The sequence below is a fragment of the Triturus cristatus genome, chromosome 9 (assembly GCF_964204655.1).
Source record: "Triturus cristatus chromosome 9, aTriCri1.1, whole genome shotgun sequence".
Classification (NCBI taxonomy): Eukaryota; Metazoa; Chordata; class Amphibia; order Caudata; family Salamandridae; genus Triturus; species Triturus cristatus.
The window spans coordinates 42,371,073-42,397,146 of record NC_140592.1 but is presented as its reverse complement, the minus strand read 5'-3'; the positions used below and the strand labels follow the sequence as shown (position 1 = coordinate 42,397,146).

At 47.3% G+C, this 26,074-nt stretch overlaps 1 protein-coding gene across 2 annotated transcripts in view; it reads left to right on the top strand.

Moving 5' to 3' along the window:
• The window catches only part of ARIH2 (ariadne RBR E3 ubiquitin protein ligase 2), a 282,679-nt gene that overhangs the window by 38,443 nt on the left and 218,162 nt on the right, over positions 1-26,074 (top strand). Inside the window, exon 3 of one of the 2 annotated variants that reach the window (XM_085624352.1) lies at positions 15,067-15,413. The exons of the other annotated variant lie outside the window; for it this stretch is intronic. Within the exon in view, the coding sequence (XP_085480478.1) occupies positions 15,162-15,413 (252 nt within the window). The 5' untranslated portion in view covers positions 15,067-15,161. The remainder of the gene's footprint in view (positions 1-15,066; positions 15,414-26,074) is intronic. 2 annotated transcript variants of the gene reach the window in all.

Genomic DNA, 26,074 nt, shown 5'->3' with positions numbered 1-26,074 from the left:
CAAAAAGCTTAGAGTTGATCTTTAGACCAGTAGTTGGTCCCTGAGACTCAGAGAAGAAGCTGTTTCATTGTGAACAGCCATTGGGAAGCCACTTCTCCGGCGTTTCCTCAGCAAAAATAGCTCCTATCCTTCTCCTTGCTTGGCTCGATTACCGTTTACAAAACTTAGTACAATCTTAAACTTTCTGTAATCCAATAGGCTATTACCCAAGAGTTATGTGATATCGTTTGCAGTTAAATTTCCTTGAAACAGAATCCTACTGTATGGTCCTGATTAGCCTCTCCTGTAACTTTCTTTGCGTTGTATATGGTGTTTATTTAAATACTAGCATCCTTTACAAAACAAAGGAAACATACACCTTGTTTGCCTTCAAATCTGTCTTTCCAATGGTAGAGTTGGAAGTATTTGGATCAGAAAGATTCCTTGCTCCCCATTATGATATCTTTACAATCGTTCACATGAGAGTTTTCATACAAGTAGGAGATTGGACAGTGCCGTTCAGGAGCCTAAAACTAAGTTTGCATGTCCATTAACATCACACTGGTATTTTAGTGTATGTGGTTAGGGCATGGGTTTATACTTCAGAATGCTGTTGCTTAGTAGAGGTGAATCTCATTATAGGTACTCTGGTACTAGGCTTTATTAGTAGATGAATAATGTTACTTTGGCTGTCCTTTTCTGGTTTGTGTTCCATTGTATTAAATAGTACTGGTGTTGTCTTTCATGCACGCTGATGAGGGTAACAATCAAATTGGATGCGAGCCCCATGAAGCACACAATGTTGCAGAACACGGTGAGCATAAACCTCGGGTCTAGGCTTCCTGTTCTTTAAATTAGGTATCCAACAGCCATTAACTAATCAATTTTTTTATGAGAATATATATATATATATATATATATATATATATATATATATATCAAATACCAGGCCTCATAAAACGCAGTATACAATTACATTGTAGGCAATGCTGCACGCAACCCACTGGAGTACATATCTAAGCCCTTCTGGAAAACCCATTCAGTACCCCTCATGAGACCTATCACAGACCTTTGTGTAATGTCAACGGCCTCCATATTTCCTCCCATTTGCGGGGGCATCCGCAGCTTTGATACACCACCTGCTCCACACCATGACACCAGTCCATACCGCAAAGCCATGCAGCCACAGTCGGGGGTTCCGCAGTGCGTGCTATGTTCCTCTTAGCGACCCCCCCCCTCCCCCCTGCCAATGCTAGCTACAACTTCGCCCACGTGATCTCTCTCGTGACGCCGAAGATATGCCATCTGGACTCCAGCGGGAACTGTGCTCCACCAACCCCCTCCCACCCAGCCTCCATCACACGGGCGATGCCCTTCCAATACTTCTGAATCCTGGGGCAGGACCACAAAATATGAAAGCATGATCCCCTCTTGACACATCCCCTGGCACATAACGAGGAGCCCCCGCCCTTAATACGGACCTGCACCATTCTCGAGGCATACGACCTGTGGAGGATGCGGAGCTGAACAAGTCGAAAGCGCGCTCTGATGGCTTTTTCCTTGGGACACTGGAGGGCCTCTGCCCAATCATCATCTTCCAGCAAACCCACATCTGTTTCCCAGGCCTTCCGCAGGGCACCTAGGCATTCCGGAGTATTGTTTACTGGTTTTTTGTACGTCAGTGACACCGCCTTCTGAATCATGGGGTCCAAAAGAAGCCTATCTTCCAATGGTGAGTATTCTGGAAGCACAGTCACTTCTTTCAACTGGCAATGAAGTGCCGATCGCAACTGTCTGTATCTAAGAAATTCACCTTCCCCCCCCCCATTTGGAAGTCCTCCCTCAGGCTATCTAATGTCACCATTTTGCCACTTTTCCAGACATCCCTGAGCACGTCAATACCTGTAAGGCTCCACTTCCGGAAAACCTGCAGCCTGTGAACTTCTTTCAGAAAGTCTTCCTCCCATAGTGGGGTCTGTTCAGAGAGTTTCAACTCCCACCCCGTCATTCTAGTTGCTCCACCCCGTCATTCTAGTTGCTGCATGCCAGATATCTATGACCTTTTTAGTGTGTGGTGGCAGATGTACGGAGCCCCTACCCCTGCGCTACAATTCCCCCCCATGTAACTGCGCTCACCCAAGACCAATCTGTCCACCCTGTAAGCTGGTTTATCCATTAGGGAAAAGACCCACCCATTAACGGTTATAAGAAGAGCAGCCCAGTAATATTTCCTAAGGTCCGGGGCATCCAGCCCCCCTTCATACATCCCTTTCTGTAGTTTCTTGAGTGCGATCCTGGGCCGCCCGCCCCCCCCCCCCCCCCCCCCGCCCCCCACCCCACAATAACTGGTGTAGTTTGGATTCGATAATTTGAAAGAAAGAGTTCTGAATGCGATAAGGCGTGTTTTGGACGGCATACAGTAAGTGCGGAAGGGCCATCATCTTGAAAAGGACTGCCCGCCCCATAAGGGAGATCAGGAGCCCCCTCCAATGCGTTGCGTCGTCTCGCAACCTGGAGAGCTGCACCTGCAAGTTCAATTGTATAAACTCCGCCTCAGTCTTGGGTATCCATATGCCCACTTACTTAAATTGATTCTACAGCACCATCTCCGAGCATGCTGATGTCAGAACCGGGGGGTCCTCAGCTAGAGAAAAAACTAAGACTTGTCCCAGTTGATACGGTATCCAGAATAAGAACCGAAAGATCTTATTATGTGAATGAGCCTATGGAACGTTTGTCGGGGCCGATGTGCATAACGAAGGATGTCATCTGCATACAACAAAATGTGCTCTTCCCAGCCCCCTCCCTAGATCAATCCCCCTCACCACCGGCTCCCTCCTAATCCACACCACCAAGGGCTCCAGAACCAGCGCAAATATCATCGGGGACAGAGGACACCCCTGACACGTCCCCCTATGCAGTGCAAAGGCTCTGGAAACAACCCTGTTAACCCGAACCCGGGCCATCGTCCAGTGTATAACAACCGGATCCACTTTTGCAGCTGCGGGCCAATACCTACTTTCTCGAACAGCGAAAAGGTATGGCCATTCGATGCTGTCGGACGCCATCCTCGGGTCTAACGAGAGCAGAGCGGCTGGAACATGAAGCTGCCTCTGAGTCATGTACATGACTCCATATAAACGTCTCAAATTGAGCCTCGTGCTCCTATGGGGCATAAATCCTAATTGATCCGGGTGAATCCGAGACTGCAGAGCCGGACCCAACCGATTCGCGATAATCTTAACTAGAACCTAAGCCTTGAAATTTAAGAGGGAGATGGGCCTGTAGGAGCTGCAGAGGTCATGCGGTTTTCCTTTTTTAAGGAGTACGATAGTTGCCATTCTTGTGTCTTCTGGAAGTTGCCCCACTTCGGACGCCTCCTTAAACATGTCAAGCAGGTAGGGAGCCAGCTTGCTCGCCACACATTTAAACAGCTCAGTGGGGAGCCCATTTGAACCCGCCGCTTTTCCAGATTGCAAGTCTCTCATGGCATTGTCTACTTCTTCCAAATGGAAATCAGACTTGAGCATCTCCCTGTACTCCGACTCAAGAGTCGGCAGAGAAATGTCGCGCAGGAATTCAGTGCATTCTGGTCCCCCCCCATGTGGATTGAGACTGGTTAACATTTCCGTAATATTTGGCAAAATTTTCCGTTCGGGCCGCCCCTGCCCCTCCCTGTGTCCTATCTGTGGACCGAATCTCGGACACCCAGTTGTGACTCCTGTCCCTCCGTTCCAGCCAAGCAATCAGTTTGTTGCCTTTGTCTCCTAAATCATATACTCTACGTTGTGTGGCGAGCGCGTGAGCCCGAGCCACGTTGTCGGCAAGGTCTCGAAGGGATTGCTCTTTAAGTTTGAGGGAATGCTTGAACCCTTTGACATCCCCAGATTCCTCGGATACTGTGCGCTCTAAAGCGAGTATCTCCTGTTCGAGTTCCTTGCACCTGAGTCAGTATTCTTTACGTTTAGCACCGCACGCCCCCTGCACAAAATCCCTCACCACCACGTTGTACGCTCCCAGAGGATACTAGTGGAGCTAACAGAGCTGACATTTTCAGCAAAGTAAAGTTCCGTGCAGTCCTCAAAGCTCTCCTGAAATTACTGGTCCCGAAACATAAAGGCATCAAATCTTGGAGGGAGAGACCAGTCGCGAGCTGGCCCGTGAAGCTGCACCTCCACCTGTGAGTGGTTGGATATTCCTTGCGCCTTAGAGGCCCGCCGAGGTAGTGTGTAAAGATCTAGTCAAGCCGAGCTCCGCTGCCGTGTGCCACAGATATACAAGTATATTGTCTAGTCCTGGCATTGTGGCATCTCCATAGATCCGACAGACCTAGAGCCCTCGTGAATGAGAACAGTGGACGAGACCCCTTTGCTCCCGAGGGGAGTTTTTCCCTATCTATTTCCGGCGTGAGTGTATCATTCATGTCACCCCCCAGTAGTAACAGACCAGACGGGAGATCCAGTAGAAGCTGACTGAGATCCAGAAACTTAATTTCGTGCAATGGTGGGGTAATGTACACTGAACATACATTTACCACCTGCCACTCCCAAGTTCCTGACAAACCGCATAACGACCCAGTTGGTCGCACCATGTGTGCTGTATCACCAGAGGGATCTCATTTTTAGTGAGCATGGCGGTGCCCCTGGATCCCGATGTGAAACCAGCGTGGACTTGCAGTGTGTATCCATACCTATTGAGGGCCAAGTAGTTGTTCCCTCTGAGGTGCGTCTCATGAAGTAGGACAATGTGAGAGGGATGTCAGCTTTTTGTTAGGTCATGTGGCCATGTGTTCAGCCTATGCCAACCCCCCTCCCCCGACAAGTAGAGACCCCCACCCCCCCTTACGCGCGGCCAGCTCGCCCAAGGGTGTCATCTGACACAAAAATATCTGAAGCAAGAACCTAACCGAGAACCACGCAAAGAATATAAAAACCCATAAGTCACCCCCCTCCCCCTCCTCAACCCTGCCCTGTAGGTCTATAACGGCCCACATCCCAGATAGCAGAGCACCTGTCACCCCAATGAACAAGAAACTAAATTAGGGCTGTCTGGCACCACCACACAATAGCGCCCCCTCCAGGGACCCCAACTCCACCCCTCAACACATCGTAGAGCCGGAGCATACAAAACAGTGTCCCATCCGGACTTGTCCCAAACGTCTACCTCGCTGGAATAGGAGCTCTGATATCGGACAATCAAGACTGAACCTTAAGTCCCACAAAGTTATACAGCATTTCACAGCAATGAGTCCTTTCCCTCACTTCCCCGGAGAATGTGCTTCACTCCCAGGGATTCCAGGCCGGTAACTCCTGGATCTGGATGCTGACCTTTCCCCTTCTCTGCGTCAAGGCGAAGACTCGAGAGTACGAAAGCGACTCCCGTGCCAGTCCTCTTCAGTGCAACAGTTGAGCGACCGATGGGAGCCCCCATCCAGCCACTGTTCAACATCAGCATTTGCCCTTTAACTGGGCTTTTTCTACCGACGGCCATCTTCCTTGTGCCACGCGTGCCCTCGGGTTAGCGCTCCAGTGGCTGCACGCCGTCCTGCCACGCACCCTTCTTAATGGCCCAAGAACGGACGCGTGCAGCGGTGGCGACGCTGGCGATCCAAAGGCAAGCCTGTCTGCGCCCGACCGCGACCAGGGGCCACGACCCCTGGACAAATTAGGATGAGTATCTGTAAATAGTCATCTAAGCAGCTTCTGGAGTACTGTAGACCGCAACACCCTGATCACACTCGATTCATTTTTGACGATGATTGCACTGGATGCGCGTGCTGCAAGTTTGCTTTTAATACAGTAACTCACAAGGAGTTTGCTGATAGAGTATGTTTTGGTCCAAGTAACGCAAATACTTCTATTCATACTAGCCCAAGGATTAATTGCTCACAAAATAACAGCCTTTCACCCTATAATGAATTTACCTTTTTTAAAACATAAGGCGGACATCTTTGATCTTTTAATCACTGAGCAGCCTGCTGCTATTTACCTCACCGAAACTTGGCTGCATAAGAATCTGGCCCTGATGTAGCTATAGCATTGCCTACAAATTATGCCATTGTCAGGAAAGACATGGAAGTTAAGATAGGTGGAGGCATTGCTGTAATTTATAACAAGTCTTTCGATTGTAAATTCGAAGATGTACGTGCCATAGGCTGCGAGGCCTCCCTATTCAAACTTATATTGACACCTCAGGTCACCTTGTCAGGTATACTTGTGTACCGTCCCCCTGGGCCATTGTTGTTTCCCAATCTGGTTGCCCCTCCTCTTCTTAATGCGGCTAATTTTACCATTTTGGATGATCTTAACTTGCATCTAGATTACCCGGCTTGTGTAAAAAGTACTGCACTTATTTCCGATTTGGCAGCTATGAACATGGCGCTTTGTAACTCAGGATCTACTTGTGTGGCTGGTCACTTATTGGATGCTTCCAGCTCGCACACAGCCGCACTGGGTTGTAAACCCAAATCCAGAAACTGGGGTAAACTTGACATTGGAGTTTTAAACCACCTTTTATCTGACAATGCTCTGGCCATCGAACAAATAACAACTACCAATTGTGGGGCAATTCATAATTGGATTTTAAACTCTATCGATGTTTGTCTCCCTCTTTCTAAGAAGAGGGTAAACAATCACCGCCCTCCTGCCCCTTGTTTTACGGAGAGCCTAAAAAAGGAAAAAAACAGATGTAAAGCTCTAGAGAGACAGTGGAGGAAAAACTATGCGTCTGATGTCACTCTTGCCTATAAAAAAGCCATTAAAGACTATCAATCCCTTTGCAGAACAGCTAAGGCTGAATATGTCTCTCACTATCGCCAATGCCCAGACTGCTCTAGAACTCCGTTCAAGGTGGTCAAAGATCTATCTGGTTCAGACCACTCCCATTTTCCTCAATGAATCTCAATGTGAGGATCTTGCCAATTTTTGTCTGAGGAAACTTGAAAAAATATATTCTGCAATAGAGGGTGATAAGCTTACCAATGCCACACAGCAGGATAACACTTCCTCTGGTACAGTCAACAGCATAGGTCTGGTGAATCGCAAGTGTACGGAAGATACCAACAAATTGGAAACCTGGTCCCTCAAGGACATGAATTCGTTTTAGAAGCTCATTGACAGCCTAAAATCGGGCTCTCTGTGCGATCTACTCCCCATTTCCGTGCTGAAGCAGCTTGAGTTGTCATCACTCACGCTAATTATGGAGCTGCTTAATGCTTCCTTACAGGAAGCTATAGTCCCGCTGGATTGGAAGCATGCAATGGTTCTTCCACTTTTAAAGAAGTCTAATGCAGATCCTTCTCAGCATTCTAATTGTCGGCCAATTTCCCTGCTTCTGGGCTTCTCGAAAATTTTGGATTAACACATTAACTCGCAGCTGGCTCATTTAGTTGAATCTCACAAATGTTTACATCCCTCACAATCTGGCTTTAGAGCAGGTTTTTCTATGGAAACAACTCTTTTAGGAGTCACAGAAATGCTACGGCACCGCTTGGACAGTGGGAACACAGTGGCCCTTATTTTACTTGACCTCCGTGCCGCATTTGATACGGTGTCACACCCCGTGATACTTAAAGCTGTGCAACTTTTGGGCATTGATGGCCCTGCACTCAAATGGATTAATTCCTTTTTGAGGAATCGTACGTTTCAGGTTTTCTCCTCCACGGCTTGCTCAAAAATTCACTCATCCCCGTATGGAGTACCTCAAGATTTTGTGTTAAGCCCTTTACTGTTTAACGTTTATGTCCGGCCTCTGGCGGTGATTGCGGAAGAATCAGGGTTGGCCTTTTTTCTTATGCGGGTGATGCCAGATCATCTTCTCTCTCTCCGCAGAGAGGAAATCTGAGTCATCTACTGTTCAGTTTGGTGTGAGGAAAATTGTATCTTGGATGCATACGAATTTACTCAAACTAAATGGGGAAAAAACCAGAGGGCCTGATCTTAAGAACAAACAGGGCATCTGGGGTCCTCCGCAATGGCCTTCAGAAAGGGGAGGCTTACCCCAACCCACCCGTCAAGTTCGCAACTTAGGCTTTATCATAGATGATCAGTTATCTATGAAACATCAAGTCGTGAAGGTGGCCTCGGCTTGTTTTACCATCCTCAAATGGTTCAAAAAATTATTTGGGGGATGCAAAGTCCCACTCAGAGAACCGTATTCCAGGCCCTTGTCACGTCTAGCCTGGACTACGGCAACATCCTGGTGCAAATAAAATTGTGACACAAAGACTGCAGATAGTGCAGAACGGTGCTGCCTGGCTGCTCTGCCATGTTCCTAGGACTGCCTCTATCTCAGGCTTTCTTCGGGATCTTCACTGGCTTAAGGTGGAGAACCGCATTAAATTCAAAGCCTCGAGCTACATGTTAAAGATTAAAACTGGTACAGCCCCTCAATACTTACAATCCTTAGTTCAGCCTTACACACAGTCACGCCTTCTTCGCTCTTCTCAGCTGAAATTTTTGGTTCCCAGAATCACTGTCGCGTATGCGTGGTCGATCTCTTGACTACCTAGGCCCGTCCTATGGAACTCTCTTCCTTTGTCATTACGTAGCGAAACAGCTTATGGTAACTTTTGCAGATGTTTAAAAACCTGGTTGTTTAACCAGTAATCTTCTCCTCTGCTTTTCTCGTCTTTCTGGCAGGCGCCGGGAAACCCTTCGGGGTAGCTGTGCGCCTTATAAATTCAATTTCAATTCAATGTAAAGAACAGGGTCTTATCATTGTCCAGGACTTAGAGCTTGACCGGGAAGAGCATCATGTATTTTATCCCCTTCTCTCGCAGGTCTCGTTTCACCCCATCGAATGTGCGCCTCTCCTGTTGTACTCGCAACGTGATATCCGGGAAGATCCTCACTGTCGAATTCTCGAAGGGGAGGTCTCCACTCACTCTAGCTGCCTGCAAGATAGCATCCTGGTCTCTGAAATTGAGAACACGCACAATAATCGTCCAAGGAGGAGCACCAGGATTTGGCTTAGGGATCGGGGCCCTGTGTGCTCTCTCCACGGTAAAAAGAGTTGACTGTCTCTTAGACTGAAGGTAGTTCAAAATAAGGTCCACGATGAAGAGATCCATACTGGGGCCTTCCGCCCCCTCAGGCACTCCCACCACCCTAATGTTGTTGCGGTGAGCCCTCCCTTCCTGGTTGTCCAGCCTCAAGGCCGTCAGCTTGTGTTGATGCGCCAGTTTCTGTACGCTTGCGCATCGCAGATTGGAGCTCCCCTACGTTCTCCTCAGTCCCCGTGACCCTCTCTGAGGTTTTCCTCCTGTCCGCCCTCATCAAGTTCATTTCAATAGTAACTTTATCGATTTTGGTCTCCAAAGTCGTTCCAAGGCTTGGATCGCCGACATGATTGAGCCAAGGGACGGCTCCTCTCCGGCCGATTTCTCCCCAGGCGTCCTCTCTTCGGGCGTCAGTTGGCACGGTACCGCATACTTGTCCAATTTATCCGTCTGCACAGCAGCGGGGGCTCCCTTTGGTTTCGTCATGACCAAGTTCCCGCTGTATGGGGAGACAGAGCCCCCTCACCAGCCAACTGTGCCCACACCCGGGGGTGGGCGCAATCTCTCCCCTTGTCGGCCGCTCCAATACGCGTCACGCAACTTGCTCGCAGCGCATGCAGACCCCTCCAAGACGATCCAGAATGGGGCTGAGCAAAAGGACATGCAGGGGAAGGCGCAGCTCCCTTTGCCTTATGGACCTTCACAACTCAGGACTGGTCTGCCCACCAGTCCCTGCAGCCCAGCTGTCCCACCCAGTTGCTGATCTCTCTGCGTCACCGGCGAGTGAGGAGGCCGGCAGGATCCTCCATGTAGCCAAAGATTTCAGGCCCTGGGGAGCTCCGCGCCGGCGGCCCACAGGCAACGTGGCTCCCGGGGTGCTTCTCACCAGCACACAATGCAATGTCAGCCACAGGCCCCAAGCAGCAGATCTCGTGTGGCAAAGATCCCGGGCCTCACACACCAGGGGCAGGCAGCGCTCCAACACCACTCATATCCCCCCCCCCCCCCCCCCCCCCCTCGCCGTCCGGAGCTCCATAGTGATCGCAGGGCAGACTTCTCGCCACAGCACATTGGCCGGCGCACCGTCTGAGGTCGGAGTCACCTCTGCCGCCTCAGAACGTCTCCGGGAGCACAGCGCTGGCTGCCTCTACTGTCCAGCTGCCGGATCGAAGGCGGATATTTTGGGCTAGAGCGAGGGCCGGGATGGTGCGAAGAGGTTACGCCGTCATCTTGGCCAACGCCAGACCACACCCCCTAACTAATCCATTTATATGCCAGAATTTCTACGGAACCAAATGTTTTTCCATTCCCGACCTCAGACAAGAATAATTTAACTAACATCAGTATCCCCATTAATGTTGTGGAAATTGATTAAAAAAAACAAAAAACTGCCTGTCCATAGGACGAGACGCTTCAGAAATCTTTCATGAATAAAAATCCACTTTTCCTTTTAGAAGCCATGCATTGAGTTGTCAAATTATGGCAGTGTTCGCATTTGTATATAGAGGCTCTGTTTATGAATGCACTCTGTTTAGGCTAACGTGTAGCTTTCTGATGGGATTTTGTATATGGCAGCACTTTGCTATGCCAGATTTGTGATTATAAGAGTGTGCATGGTGTATCATTGTTCCAGCTGTACTATTGCTGTTTATCTGACTTTGGTTTCTGAGGCAGTGTCTTGAAAACCACTTTGGTAAATTTACTTTTAGCATTGATTCTATTTTCACAAAACATTGCTTTACAGAAAAACGGAATATACTTGCAGTCCCATGCCTGGGTTAACAAGCATTGGCATTGCCTTTAAGTCTCGCCTTTGGGACCTTATAAGTGTTTAGCCATGCAACGGTTGATGTTGTTGCACCAAGGATATTGTGCTGCATAACAAAATACTTCTAAGGTCCCAAAAGCGAGATCTATTGGCTATGCCAATGCTTGTTTCCACATACTAGTACACATCTATGTACATCCTTGAACTATACACAAAGCTAGTAAATCAGGTCTGACAGTACAAGCACATTTTTAAGGAGGGGGGTGGCCTGGCCTAGCAGAGTGGCGCATGAAGTGCCTACAAAGCTAACAATATTACGTTTTTCACGTACACTATGGCTTCAGACAGTTAGCCACAGTGAAATAAGGTGCTAACGGAGAAGTGCACAGATCGGGAATAATGTGTGGAAAGGGTAACTGTGATGTATCAAATGTGCTCAAGCTAGATTCTAATTCAACATAAGCAACATTCTGTCAACAGTCATGGTCTCTCAGGTAATACTTTTCTGGGTTCATTCAACTGGGGTAAAATTGTCAACGTTTCAACCCCTGTGACCAGTAGTCCATTGATTTCGTCTGGACGACTACATTAGGGCTTCTCTGGCTATATCCCTAAGGGAAGAGAGGGGAGTGGATAGAGTTAATTTCTGCTGTCTCTCTGTATGTCTAGAAGGACGATATCAGTGGGCAGTACTTAACATATCAGGTTACATGATCCAAGGAGAGTTATTGGGGACAATCAACAAAGGGATGAAAAAAACACTTGTGTGGTGTGGGAGGAATAAAATCATCTAGAATATGCAAATCAATTGTGTACAACCATTCCTCACGATGCAACGGAGGTCCTTGCCGGCAGCGTAGAGGGTAAAAGATTAACCATATGACTAATTTTTTCTACCCCACTGCAGAGTCAATCTAGCCAATGACTCTCCTGGGACCGGATGTTCTGATGTGAGTAGCACCCCCATACCATTCAGTGTTTGTGGTGTCACGCTATGTGGCTCTGGTCTTGAAACTTTTAGAAACAGACTTTGAAAGAGGCCTGTCACTGCTATTGGCTTGGTCACGAGCCGATCACACAATGCATGGAAGTGGGAAATGCCCAGGAGATCTTAACCTTTTTTTCCAGGCTTATGTTAAATCCTTAACTGAAAAGCCATTAGAAGCCCAACAAAGAACGTCAAATCAAAGAAAATATATCCGCATGTGGGCTCTTCACTAAGAAGCAAACATAAGGTGAAGCCAAAATCCAGTTCTTTGTTTTCTATATGGAGGTCATGGAAAATATTTAAATGTTTGGAAATCTGTAGCAAGCATTATATTTAAACAACATTGATCATTTTTGCTACAATGCAAAACCTGTCACCATATGCAACAATTCAACCTTGACAACTTTAATATAGGGTTTGCTTCTGGTTTTGCCTGTAATCAACAGGTGTTACTCAGACAGACTCAATTTAAGAAGCTCTGAAAGATGGAAGGTTGATTCTACACAGCCGTGATTCAAACCTATGAAGTGCAAGTTACATACTTCAGCAGTTATTGTTTTTAGCTCTTCACTTTATTTTACCCTCACCCAACCGTACTCTTGATATGCAGCTTTTAGGCTACTATACTGTATTTTTCCAAATTAACTAAAGGATCGCAACTTTTGCATGAAGACCGACAAATAGGCCAATTTCAAATCTTTAAAACAAAATTCTTGTTCAAATAGTGATATCTCCTTGCTAAACAGAATTACCAACGGCAAAGTGAGAATATCAGGAGTTCTGTAGGTCTCAAGTGAAGGTGTGTGCTTGGGTCTACAGCTCAAAGGCCTCTTCCATCTATATTAAAAGAGCGTGAGAGAACAATGAAGCCCTAACCTTGCAGCCATTTTTGCTCATCGTAGATTACACTAAACTATATTCAATCTAATCTTAGTAGAAGCAACTTTATAATTACTGGCATTCAAAGAGAACAGCAAAGGTTATTAACAAAGCACTATTGTATCTCTTGAAGTAAGAATGCTGTTCGAGCCCAGCTGCAGTTGTCGTCTATAGTATTGGGATCAATTGAAATACACCTAGTTATATTAGGTATTGGAGTTTACAATCACTTAATGTCAGCCAAGAAGTTTTTCCTTTATGGTATCGGTACTTCTTGTTAGCTTTTGTCCTGTCTACCTTGTGCCACTCTTAACTTTGGTCATCCTTATTTTTATCTCGGAGGACAGGCAAGAATGGCAATCTTTTTGTGTGCGATTACCACAAGTGTAAATTTGCCACACACCCATACTTTTTAGTTTTGTGTATCCAGCAGCGTCCACTTTGAGTTATTTACTTAGTCACTGGGGCCACCCTATAGCGGTTTATTGCTGATTGACAGATAGTCATGGACCTTGGTATTCATACCCTATTCATTGATACTGCCCTTTTGGGATGCCCATATAAATTAACTTCAACTCTGCACAAGTTTGCAGGCAGCCTCTGCAACTTAGCTGCAAATAATCAAGTTCCCCACTTTAGTATCTGACCAGGTTATTTTAAGATGCCTATCATAAGACGCGTATCGTTTAGCTCCACGGACTTGGTGTTGCTGCGGACTTTGCTTGCTCAGCTATGTTCGCACGCGGTCTGTGAGGGCAGCAGCATGTGTGCGTTAGATTATTTGAACAGCGTATCATTGATATGTTGGAATGCTGTTGCATTTGAAATGGTTGGTTTGGTATTTGTTTGAATATAATCTTTTTAAACAGGAATGCAGTTATGTTCTACTGAAAGCGACACAGCAGACTTTATTATAGTTCTCATTAACCAGTACCAGGACGTGGTGGGGTAAGCACAAGATGATGTATACATTGCTTGATGATCTTTAGAGGGATTGTGTTGCAAGTTATGAAAGTCAAACTAGCCATCCAGTGCTTATGGGAAGAAATGCTCAAGTTAAAGGTGTTTGATGTTTTTAATGCTGTGTTGAGGAAGAGTGTCAAACTGGAGGAATACCAGAGAGAAAAGGTACATAGGTGAAGCTTCAGATGTCGAATGTGGGATATGTAGGTACAGCAGAGCTGGGTTTTCAAGTACTGGGGGATGGGCTGTGCTGGTGAATGAAGGGGTGATGCACAAGGCGAGTGTGAGGCTTTTGACAACATTTCCTAAGGTACATTTTTTTTTTCTTGTAGTGTTTGGGAGTGGGGGAGGGGTTAACAGTCATTGGATTGGAAGGTGAAAGCATATCTAGTAAGTGAGACTTCTTAACGGACTCTTGCTGTAGAGCAGTTTGCTGACGACGCGCATTTACTCCTTGTTAGCAATGGGGCAGTTGTTGAGCAGGTGGTAACAGGAAAGCCGGTTCCCAAAGGGTTTCATTGTTATGTTTAACTGACTGCCAGTGCTAGAGGCATTGGGAATGAAGTATGCTTTGACATGGGCATATTTGGTAATCATGAGGGAGTGAGGCAGTAAAATGAGGCCAAAGCAAAGGTTTAGATGGTGTCGCTGAATGTAAACGTAAGATTTGCAAATTGCATCGAGGGTGGAGCCACATTCTGCATGGCGCTCACCATGAAGCTTCCATAGAGGATATTCTTATATATTATTGTGTTAGGTTTAGGGGCAGTGGAAATGGAAGAATTGTTCCACCATTCATATGCTTCTATTAGTCGTGTTTCAATGTCACCAAGTGCCTATGCTGGTGAGGGCAGGCAGTATGATGGCTAAGCCTAGATATGCAGGGCTGATCTGCCTTGCACACTCAGTGGAACATAGATTTCCAGTATATGCAACTATTTTATTGAGTCAAGTAATGTTAAATTCTTTTAACTTATTAGTGTTCTTGAAGAACTGCCTAAGAAGTCTGCATAACCTCGAATGTCTTGCATCTTTCCGTCCATTCCCCCTCCCACTTTGCCATGACTACTCCAGCATCTAATTACTTTGGAATCTGATCCGATCCCGTCAATAAGTTAGGTTTGTGCTGTAGAAGAACCTCTACATGGATACAATTATACTTCTTTGACGGACAAGAATTGAGATTACCGATACAAGTGCGTCTTATTTATATCCCCAAATTTAAATGCTTTTGGGTCGCAACATTGTCTTATAAAAAAAAAAACCTGTGTACTGCGTTTCTTGCTCATGCTAACACACCCACAAATCAGTGCTGTTTAATTGATTGTCATCAGATTGATAATGGGGTTAAGAGGTGCTGATTGACATCAGTTTTAGAAGGGGTTGGAATACCCAGCATCTGCTTCTGCTGATATTTAGCAGTTTTACGTGAATAAGTGATATTGTTCTTTTAAACTTGCTGATTGTTGTTTTTTTATCCCCTCTCTTTAGTGTGGTGAAGTATCAGATGAACACTAGACAACAGTAACGTGTGCAGGTGGGTGGGGGAGGTCTTCTGTTGCTTTCGACGTAGGCGGGACAATAAAATGTCAGTAGACATGAACAGTCAGGGTTCAGATAGCAACGAAGAAGACTATGATCCCAATTGTGATGAAGATGACGATGAAGACGAGGATCCTTGTGATATGGAGGATTATTACGAGGGGGTTGCGAATGATGTGGAGCAGCAAGGAGCTGATGCATTTGATCCGGAGGAATACCTGTTCACCTGCTTGACCTACAAAGAGTCTGAGAGCGCTCTGATCGAGCACGTGGCCAGTCTGGCGTCCATGCTAAAGGTGCGGAAATGTTTTTTGTTCTCCTGGGAGCATGTTGCTATATTGGTTTTGTAAGTCTAAAAACTTTTATCCCGTTTGAAGCTCTACAGGGTAAGAAAACACTGGTAATTCAATAGAAACCTAATCTGTACACCACACATTATTTTTGCTATTCGTACACTCTTTGGGGGGTGGGGGTGGTGGTGTATCCAAGACCTTTTGATTTTACTGAAATTATATGTATAATACACTTGCGTGTAAGGGCTCCGTACTTTCCTCCGTTATTGTCGATCTCATTTTTCTTTCTCCCGCTGCAGCATGTGGCAGTGGGTAATCCGACTTCAAGCATTCGTTAACTTTGCAGTGAGTGGCCGAATTCTGCCCTTTCACTAGGAGCACATCAACAAACAAAATAGTTTCTTTTTGTGGCATGGGCTATTCTGGTAGTGTGTTTTTTTTAAGACCCCCGAAAATATTTTTGCTTTTAGAATTTTTTCTTTGATGGGGCACCTGCTGCTTCCCCAACAATAAAGGTTTACAGAGCTCATGACACAAAACGAGCTTTGGCAAAGCCAAAAGGCTGGCGACCAACACCAGACCATTTGGCTTTGTCACTGCTTGATTTCATGGAGCAACAATGCCCCACGAATCTCTCTTCCAGACCGTCCAGCAACATGACCCTGGATCTTAGAGCCCAAACTATGCAATTGCAAAAGTCATGGCATTCTGAGGAGGATGTCCTCTTCTGTGTCAACCGGCACTGATCGATCTATGCAGATATGAGGGGAGTACTGAAATGAACCTTTGGAGGACACACAACTGCGTGTGTCCGTTACAAACATGTAATTGTATTGTGCGTATTCTGTGTTGTCTTTGTGAAAGTTCATGCTGGTTTCATTATGTTTCTTTGATTTGTTTCACCATGCAAAATCTTGTGTCCTGTGTGGCTTCATCTTGAAAAAAACAGGATGCCTAATTTAAAAAAGAAGCAGAGTGATATAGACTGTTTCATAGAGGCCTCTGTTCAGCAGTGCATAGGTTAAATGTGGATCAAAGCAGGACTGTTGAGCACAGCACTTTTACATGTGGTATTTTTGTTTGGCAGGTCCAGCAGTAGCCAAGGTACTCTGTTTTGGAGTGTCTCGATCCTAGCAACATGTCCCCTAGGAGGTCAACCACTCAGTGGGTTACATTAGTCCAAATTAGAAGAAAACAAGGCTCTTCTGTTGACAGAATGTTTTTGACCTGTTCAATTAACAATTGGAGTGAAGTGTAATAGCTGTGTTTCCGCTTTTAAGCATACTAACTGTAAACTCCTCTGCCTGGTCCTTAAATACCTCCCTCAGGGAGCTACCTCCTAATTAAGAAGGAAACTCGCCAGATGTGGTTATGCCAGCGCACGAAACCACTCCTGTCACAAATCTCATTACGTAAATAAAAAAAATGGATGAGTCCTGTCCTGCTCTCACTGGTTGCCCAGACAGCTTCATAATCTGTGACCTGCACCCATGCTACAAAAGCTCAAGCTATTCACTCATTCATTTTTTGTTCTCGCCACCTTGCATACATTGGCTGCTTGTGCAGTAGCAGGACAACCCTTGTCCCACATGCCCTTCCCCAGTCTTCTCAGTATGATGTTCACCTGATGAAACTTGCCCATAATTTTGTACAAAGATCACACATTGTTAACTTATCTCTAACAAACATGTCCATTTGATTTAACTAAAGTGTGCAGATGGACAACTCTGATACTTGTCAGGTCCCACATCAGCTGTTTTTTATACCCGCTCTCGCTGCTTGCGGTGGGGGCACCACAAGTTCCACATTCCCTCGCAGCAAGAGGCGCCAGCTGCCCAGTCACGCGCAGCAAATCGCAGCGCCCAGAAGCACTTTAGACAAGCATTTGCAATGCAATAGGTCTCGCATTTACGTGAGTTTAAACTGTTGGCATTGTTAATGACAATGCCTTTTATGTTTTAAAAACGAAAACAAAAATATAAGGCATTGTTATTTGCAATGTCAATAGCTGAAACTTGCGTAAGTGCAAGACCTATTGCATTGCAAATGCTTGTAGCTCAGTGGGCTATGGCCCCTGCTGCAGAAATCCGCACTTAACCTCAAGGCCACACCTCTTGAAGTCATTTAAATGAGTTCCATTGTTAACGTCAGAAAACTCAGACCTCTCTCTTGCACCTGAAACGTACCACACTGCCAGGGTTGCCACCTTCCCAAGGGAAACATACCAATCAGGTGTTGTCGTGTTAAGAGTCTGTGAAAGGCCCGGGCATGATACTAAATGTGACTTTAAACAAAATCGTATATATTCATTAATAGCATCACTTTACTGTCTCGGTTTTCTTTAATTATTAGCCCGGGACCGTTAGCGGCTCCCTCGAACACGGCACACAAGGCAGGGAGCAGGGCACACAAGGCAGGGAGCAGGGCACACAAGGCAGGGAGCAGGGCACACAAGGCAGGGAGCAGGGCACACAAGGCAGGGAGCAGGGCACACAAGGCAGGGAGCAGGGCACACAAGGCAGGGAGCAGGGCACACCAGGCAGGGAGCGGGGCACACAAGGCAGGGGGCGGGGCACACACCAGCATTGAGCAGGGCGCACAAAGCAGGGAGCACGGCACACAAAGCAGGGAGCACGGCACACAAAGCAGGGAGCAGGCACACAAAGCAGGGAGCAGGCACACAAAGCAGGGCACACAAAGCAGGGAGCAGGACACATAAGGTAGGGAGCGGGGCACACAACGCAGGGGGGTGGGGCACACACCAGCAGGGAGCGGGGCACACACCAGCAGGGAGCGGGCACACACTACCATGGAGCAGGGTGCACAAAGCAGGGAGCAGGGCACACAGAACAGGGAGCGGGGCACACAGCAGCAGGGAGCAGAGCACACGCTAACATGGAGCAGGGTGCACAAAGCAGGGAGCAGGGTACAAAAAACAGGGAGCGGGGCACACACCAGCAGGGAGTAGAGCACCCAACAGCAGGGAGCAGGGTACCCAAAGCAGGGAGCAGGGAATACAAAGCAGGGCAAACAAAACAGGAAGCAGGGCACACACCAGCATGGCACACAAGGTAGGGAGCATAGCACACAAAGCACGAGGTGAGGCTCACACCAGCAGGGTGCAGAGAACACAAAGCAGGAATCGGGGAACACAAGGCAGAAAGTAGAGCACCCAAAGCAGGGAACAGGGCACACGAGGCAGGGAGCAGGGCACACGTCAGCGGGGAGAAGTACAGGGCGGCAGGGAGGAATGCACACACCAGCAGGGAGCAGGGCACACACCGGCAGTGCATACAAAGCAGGGAGCAGGGCACACCACTGCAAGATGCGGGGCGCACAGCATTAGGGAGCATTGCACACAGCAGGAAGCATGGGTACACACAAGCAGGGTACAGGGCACATGCCAGCAGGGAGATGGAAATACACCAGCAGGGAGCAGGGCACACTCTGGCAAGGAGCAATCACACAGCAGCAGGCAGCAAGGTACACCTCAGTAGGGCACACATCAACAGGGCACCCATCTGCAGGGAGCAGGACACACGCCAGCAGTGAGCATAGAACACGACGATGCAGCAAACCAGGATGCTTCTCAGGTACAGCCCCGGCTCCATGGTGTCTGGGGATTGGTGGGGTTCTGCTCTGGCCCAGAGAGAGATGGCAGGTCTGGGATCCTGTGAGGTGCGCCGCGGCCTTCTCATGGGGCTATGCACAAGAGAGGCCGGCCGGGGTTCCTGTGTGACACGGCGTCGGGGCGGCTGCAGCTGCTTGAGAGAGGCTGGCAGGACTGGGGCTCCTGTGAGGTGCGCCACTTCCTTGTCATGAAGTTGTGTGCGATAGGTTGTCCGGGCTGGTTGTTCTGTGATTTGAGCCTCGTCGTGAGGTTGTAAAAATTGCGGTACTTACTTCATTTGTTTGAGAGAAGCTAAGCTGCCGGGGTAGGGGGCCCTGTGAGGTGGACGCTGCTCGTGCCTGTTCGTAAGTTCCCAGCTCATGCATGTCACGTTAGAAGTGGTTTTCCTTACTCCGCGACCTTCGGAGAGGGGTAGCACACCCGGAGTGTCAACAGAGCGGTGTAGGAAGTAACCGTACCTGTGAGACCGGGAGCGCAGGGACCCCGGATCGGCCTACAGCTGAGAGGGAGTCGGAACCAGTGGAGGTGCTTACTGCTGGGCATGGGCGCACCGTGCTTCTGTCTCTTACTTGTCTGGAGGCTTACGGGGGGGGGATACGAAAGTATGCCACCATGTGTGCACGTGTGGACATCCCTACGCTAATGAAGGTAAGCTTACGGGGGGGGAGGGAGTGAAAGCGAAAGCACACCGCCATGCGCGAGCGTGTTGAACTCCGGCTTAAGCTATTGAAAGTTAACTTAAGGGGGGGAGGGAAAGCAAAAGAGCGCCGCCATGCCTGTGCATGTCGAACTGCGGCATTTTCGTTGCTGAGAGAACAAGGAGCAGAAAGGAAACTGATTAGAAGGGAGGGGGGAAGTGTGAAAAGAGCGGGGAGAGAAGGGAGGGTGTAATAAAAAAACAAAGGAGCCAAAGCTATAGAGAAGGGAGGGGGGAGTGGGAGCAGCTGTGCACGTGCATGTGATTGTGCACTCAAGGTTTAGGCCAGCCAAAAGACTGTGGGTAGCACTTTGAAAATCCCACATACAAAATTTCTCTTCGAGCCTTTGGCTCGCGAGACCTAAAAACCAATGCGGGCCCCTGCAGCGCGGGTCCCGCATCAGCTGTTTATTGTCCCTGCTCTCGCTGCTTCTGGTGGGGTCACCACAAGTTCCACATTCCCTCGCGGCAGGAGGTGCCAGCTGCCCAGTCACACGCAGCAAATCAGAGCGCCCGGAGGCGCATTAAAAACCAACGTAGGCCCCTGCAGCGCGGGATGCGCGCGGGCTCACCCGGGCCAAGGGCGGGCCCGTCATCGACCGGAAGAGGCTGGGCTGGGCCACACCTCTAATATCTTTTGCCTCCAAACTTGGCTTGCAGCAACAAGGTACTGATACGTGACTATTATTAACTGCCACTCGTTTTCCTAAAAAATTTGTTTCATACTTTGTGGATCTGGCAAACTGCTCCTTCCCATTAGGCTCAACCGAGACTTTCTAATGTTTGTTTTACTTGTGTAATTATAATTCTTTCCCACGTCAACCTAATCGTGTTCTGGGGGGCCGCTCCGCCCTGAGGCATTATTTAATATGAGCAAACGCGAGGGAGTGGCAGGTACCCTGGATACCTTCATCATTAGGGCAGAATACATCCTTATCCATGAAATTGAACTGAGGGGCGTCGATAGACCCCGTATCCTTGCTGAGGTATCTATCTCTAGGCCCCTCTACCCCGCGTGATGTCTCTTCAAGCTGTTCGCCATCACTTGGTCCTGGTCAGCCCCAGCTCTCCGCGGGAACCGATCCAAATCCTCTATCTTCTTTATCTGAACCAAGGATAGCAACAAGGTCGCGGACTATTGTTACCCTTATCAAGGACACTGGAGGTAACGAGGATAAGTCAAACGAGTTAACAGGGAAGGAGAGGGGTGGGCACCCTAAAACCCAAACAGAAGCGAATTAGATGAAATCATCCTGAGGTGCCTAAAACCTGCACCATTGGTAAACAAACTGATGTTGTCCCTCCTGCATGTAACGCTTCAGGGAATTCCGTGGTGGATTCTGTGGGGGGAATTACTCTGGACTCTGTTTGCACACAGTTGAAAGATCTGATTGACAATAGTCTTGTTACACTGAGGGGCCGTTTAGATCATCAGGAATCCATTTTAAGCAAGCTGATTAATTCCAACGGGTCCTTACAGTCCAATGGGGAGGGTTCGGTCCATCCACAGCCCCATACTCCAGCCATAAGCCCTTTGGATCAAGTACTGGCCAGACTAGCGTCAATTGAGGATTCGCTGAGGAAAAGTCATGGGGCACGTGTTACCAGCCCAATGTACGATACTTTGGGGTCAGTGGCGGCCCTGTAGCCCCAGTACCCCAGGCTAAGCCCCAGGCTATACCCTTCTGTGTAACAGATCAAGCGCCCACAGGATCTAAGTGCAGTACTATTTTGACCTCTGATCCAGCCATTGTTCAGGCAAAACCTTCTGCTTCTGCCCCATTATTTACCCAGCCCGTAGCATATGGGGATAGGGACAGGGAGGAGGCGTGCTTGAGCCTGCCCCCCGAAGCTACCCCATTAACCGTAATCCTGGCGAACGTACCACCTCTTTCACCTCAAGCAAATGAATCGTGGGAGGCACTGAGAAACCAAGATCTCTGGTGGCTTGGGACTAAAACCGGACTAACAGCAGCTTTGTTCACTGAGTTTAAAATGGCGAGGAGAACAGGATGGGTGGGGAGAAAGGAAAAAACATTATCCAGGGACTGTATTGTTCTCACCTTTAAATCCCCAAAACTGGTACACGAGATCCTACGTAGACTTGGTAATGCCCATGTGCTTTATAGTGGAATAAATTTTTTGCCCCTGGGATACTTCTACCCTCTAAGAGTTCACTCCTATCAGTTCTCACACCGGACATCCAACACTTCTACCACTTATCAGTTTAGTTTACCCCTCCATAATAGATTTGACATCCTCCCATCTCTGGAAGACATTGATTGACTTACCCCTGTAGCAGGACTTGCACCATATAGTAGGCCATCAGAGACCAACAAGTCTAGTCTTGAATTGAGCCCTACATTCTCGATGGTACCTCTCCGGAACAATAAAAGGTCTAGTGCAACTGTAGAGGGGAATGTTATTTCTCAATGTATGAGGCTACCTAGCGACGCCCTGCCAATATAGAGCTGCAGCTGAGGATCATCTTGCATCAGGTTCAAATAAGCAGGATTCCCTACCACCTATCGAAATTATTTATCCTGCATATCTTGCTAATAATGCCGTTTCCCATATCGACCCTCCAAATGCAGATAGGGGTCACCCCGAATCTGCAACTGAGGGCGATCTTCGGTCTAGCCTGGTGAACGTTCTGCATGGAATGTGGCTGGTCTGGCTTCCAAACTATCTAACGCAGACTGGCTCAAATGTATCTATGATTTTGACGTTTTATGTTTGCAGGAAACCTGGGCCGTTGAAGCGCTACACATTAATGGGTTCAAAACATTTTGTACTCAGACTGTGCCTTTCAGTCATGGGAGGAGTAAGGGTGGCCTTTGCTGCATCTTATCCCACAAACTGAATGCAAGCAGGGTGGACCTGGTGGCTTCTAACACTTACTACCAGATATATAAAATTGATATTGATAAATCTCACTGCACCGTTCTTGCAAATTTTTATAATAACATCCCAGCTCTCCTGGTGGTGGTAGTTATTAGGCAGCTACAGGAGGACTTGGATATTATCTATAGGAATACAGAGAACGATCTCTGGTTAATTTGGGGAGGGGACTTTAATGTGGGCCCTTGTACCTTGGGGAATGGGGGACATTGTGGCCTATCTTTAGATGATGAGACATCTCTCACTTCGTGCACACCCCCACTGGGGAGTTGCTAAACTCGGTTAAATAGTCAACGGATCTGGGTTTTGTAAATGACTTCTGCTCGCTACCCACATCATTCAGAAGCACTTTTAATGGTCGAGGGCTGTCCTCTATCATTGATTTCTTTTTAATATCTAACAGATACGCTGCCAGATTATATAATTTTAAAACTCACTTGGTAGCTTTTAGTGATCACTTTCCCATCAGCTTCACCTTAGACTTGCCTTCTGGAGTGTTATCTACCAGATCTATGACCGCCGAGCCCCTGCAAGATATTACCATTAATAGACAACATGGTTACACGATCAGATGGGCCGGGGTGGACACCTTGCCATTAACTAAGCTCCCCGTAACACAGTATAATTCAGACTTTCTAATCCGCCTTAACAAGAAGGCAGCGGATATAAATATCTGTAATTCATATCATAATATCTCACTAGCCATTCAAAACAATCTGACTACAAAATCAAAAAGTACCTCCAAGGGTAAACTAGGCTGGTTTGATACGCAGTGCAGCAAGTCACATGCTTCTCTTAAATCATTGTTGCATGAGTCGGGGAGGGACCAAGAAGCAATCAAAAGGGCCAGGGTGGTGTACAAATTGTCCATCAAACGTAAAGAGGTCATAAGATTAGAACTGTGGCCCTTAAGCACGCATCTGCCCTAAAGGATTTGACAGGATTCTGGAAGGCAGTGAATGCCCCTTTTCTGGCCCCTAAAAACACACCTAGTTTCGAAAATGTAATTGGGGAACGTAATTGGGTGTCCCATTTTTCAGACCTATATGGTAATAACGCTACCCCCATTACTTGTGAGGAACCTAGCTCAGGCCCCATAGGCTATATTCCAATTCGTATTGATTTTAACGTGGATGAGGTGATCTTGGCCATTGAAACAAGCGCGGGTGGAAAAGCTCCAGGCCCAGACAGTATACCTGTGGACCTTTACAAATCTTGCCCTTTGCTTAACCTTGGTCTTAAGGGCCTGCTGTACACATGGCTTCCCCCCAACCTGGATAGAGCCCACACTTGTCCCTATCTTCAAGAAAGGTGACAGAAACGACCTGGCCTGTTATAGACCGATTTCTTTGTTGGACTCTCTAGTGAAAGTGGCCGGGCGTATTGTTTTAAATAGAATGTTGTCGTGGGTGAAGGACTTGGGCATTATATCAGAGGTCCAGTAGGATTTCGCAAAGGCCTAGGCACCGTGGAGCAGGGCCTGAACCTGAATCTCATACTGGGAAGATACACCCGGGCAAAAAAAGGGAGTCTCTTTACGCGCTTTGCCGACTTCAGTTCGGCTTTCGAATGTGTCAATCATCAAAAGCTCTGGCACATATTGGAGGATATGGGGGTGGAAACCCACCTAATTTTTTTAAAACAGTCTTATTTAGAGGCATGGGCCATGGTTCGCTATGGCAGGACGGGTGAGCTCAGTGGCAGCTTTTCTGTTGGCAAGAGGGTAAGACAGGGGTGTGTCTTGGTCCCCCTTCTCTTTACCCTCTACATCAACAGTCTTGGAGACACCCGATCCAGGGACTGCCAGGACTTACCCAGGGTTGGCAAAAGGTCAATTGGTACGCTATTATATACCGATGATGCGGTCTTGTTAGCCCGCACTCCGAACGGCCTACAAAGAATAGTGACACATTTTGTTTCCTACATGTCAAATCTTGATCTAAAAGTTAACATCTCTAAAACATTCATTATGAAATGCAGCAAGCCCAGCGTTAAGTGTCGTGAAATCTCTATAAATAGTGAAAAACTTAACTTCACTGATCACTTCTCTTACCTGGGAATTGTATTCGATAATAAGGGTTCCTGGTCTAAAGCTTTTAATTGTAGAATATTGCTTTTTGCAAAAGCGATTGGCGCCTTAATAAACTTTGGTAGGAAACTGGGTATGCGCCCTTTTGATATGTTGGTAATTTATAAAGCTAAATGTGTCTGTCGCTCTGTATGGAGCTGGTATCTGGGGACATGTTAACGTAGACTCAATCCAGCAAGTCGAGAACAAGTTCCTGAGGTATCCCCTAGCGCCTAGGCAATTTTCATAATCTAGTTACCTTTCCCCAGCCAAATGATTGGTCACGTTCTCTTTGAACGTGCCCTTGTGATGACACTGCTCCTCAGTCAACAATCCACATCATATTTTTCTGTAAATTTTATACTTTACTCAGAAAAGGGTGGATTTTACCTCGTTTGAAACTGCAAGGCTTGAGACTGTCGACCTGCTCTCATGAAGTTGTTGTTTCTGGATGATGAAGTTGTTACTGACCACATCGCTAAATATGTGAAAGGGGTGGTCAGTACCAGGAAAACAATGAAAGGCCCAACCTAATTTTAACTGATTACTAGCTTACTCATGCTAGGGTGGCACATTGATGTGAGACTATGGTATTGATTGTAACATTTTAATCTACGCTACTCCAATCGACCAGATCATAACTTTTTAATCGGCTGTTGTTGTATTTTAAAGTTTTACACTGATGTATGCATGTTGTTTTCTTTCTTTGTGTTTTGTGCTTTTATAATTATATATATATAATTGTCAGCGTGACCAAGGCGAAAGCTGAAACGCGTTACTGGTGCAGTCAGTACTATCATACTGCAATTTCAAGGTGTCCTGGCGTTTTTTCATAAATTTGGAGAACTGGGTATTTTTTTAATTTATTTATATATATATATATATATATATATATATATATATATATCTCATTAGGCATTAATAAGGGTTTATTTGGATATTGTTCACTTTTCATGTGCTTATTAAGTACCTTGTTGCCTTCCTTCTTGTGTGTGCTCTGTGTGGTCAACATGCCTGGCTTGTTTGACAAGTGCCCAGAGTGCGAGAGAAAGAAGGCCAAGTCGGACCCACACAGGGTGTGCATCGTCTGCCTTCCCCAGTCCCATGTTCCAGAGGAGTGTGATATTTGCCAATCTTTTTCAGGCAGGACCCTGAAGGAAAGGATGCAGATCAGGCTCCTGGGCCTGGAGGACAGAAGGCTGAGGGCACAAGGTGGTTCAGGACGGGCTGATTCTGCCCATGCTGAGGCCCCTGGGGGGCTCCCCAGGGGCAGGAAGCCCAGCAAACGTCCCCATTCTCCGTCGACTACGGCGTCGAGGGGGATGGCTGCAGTCTGCTCACAGTCTCCCCAGGGCTCTGGGAAGAAA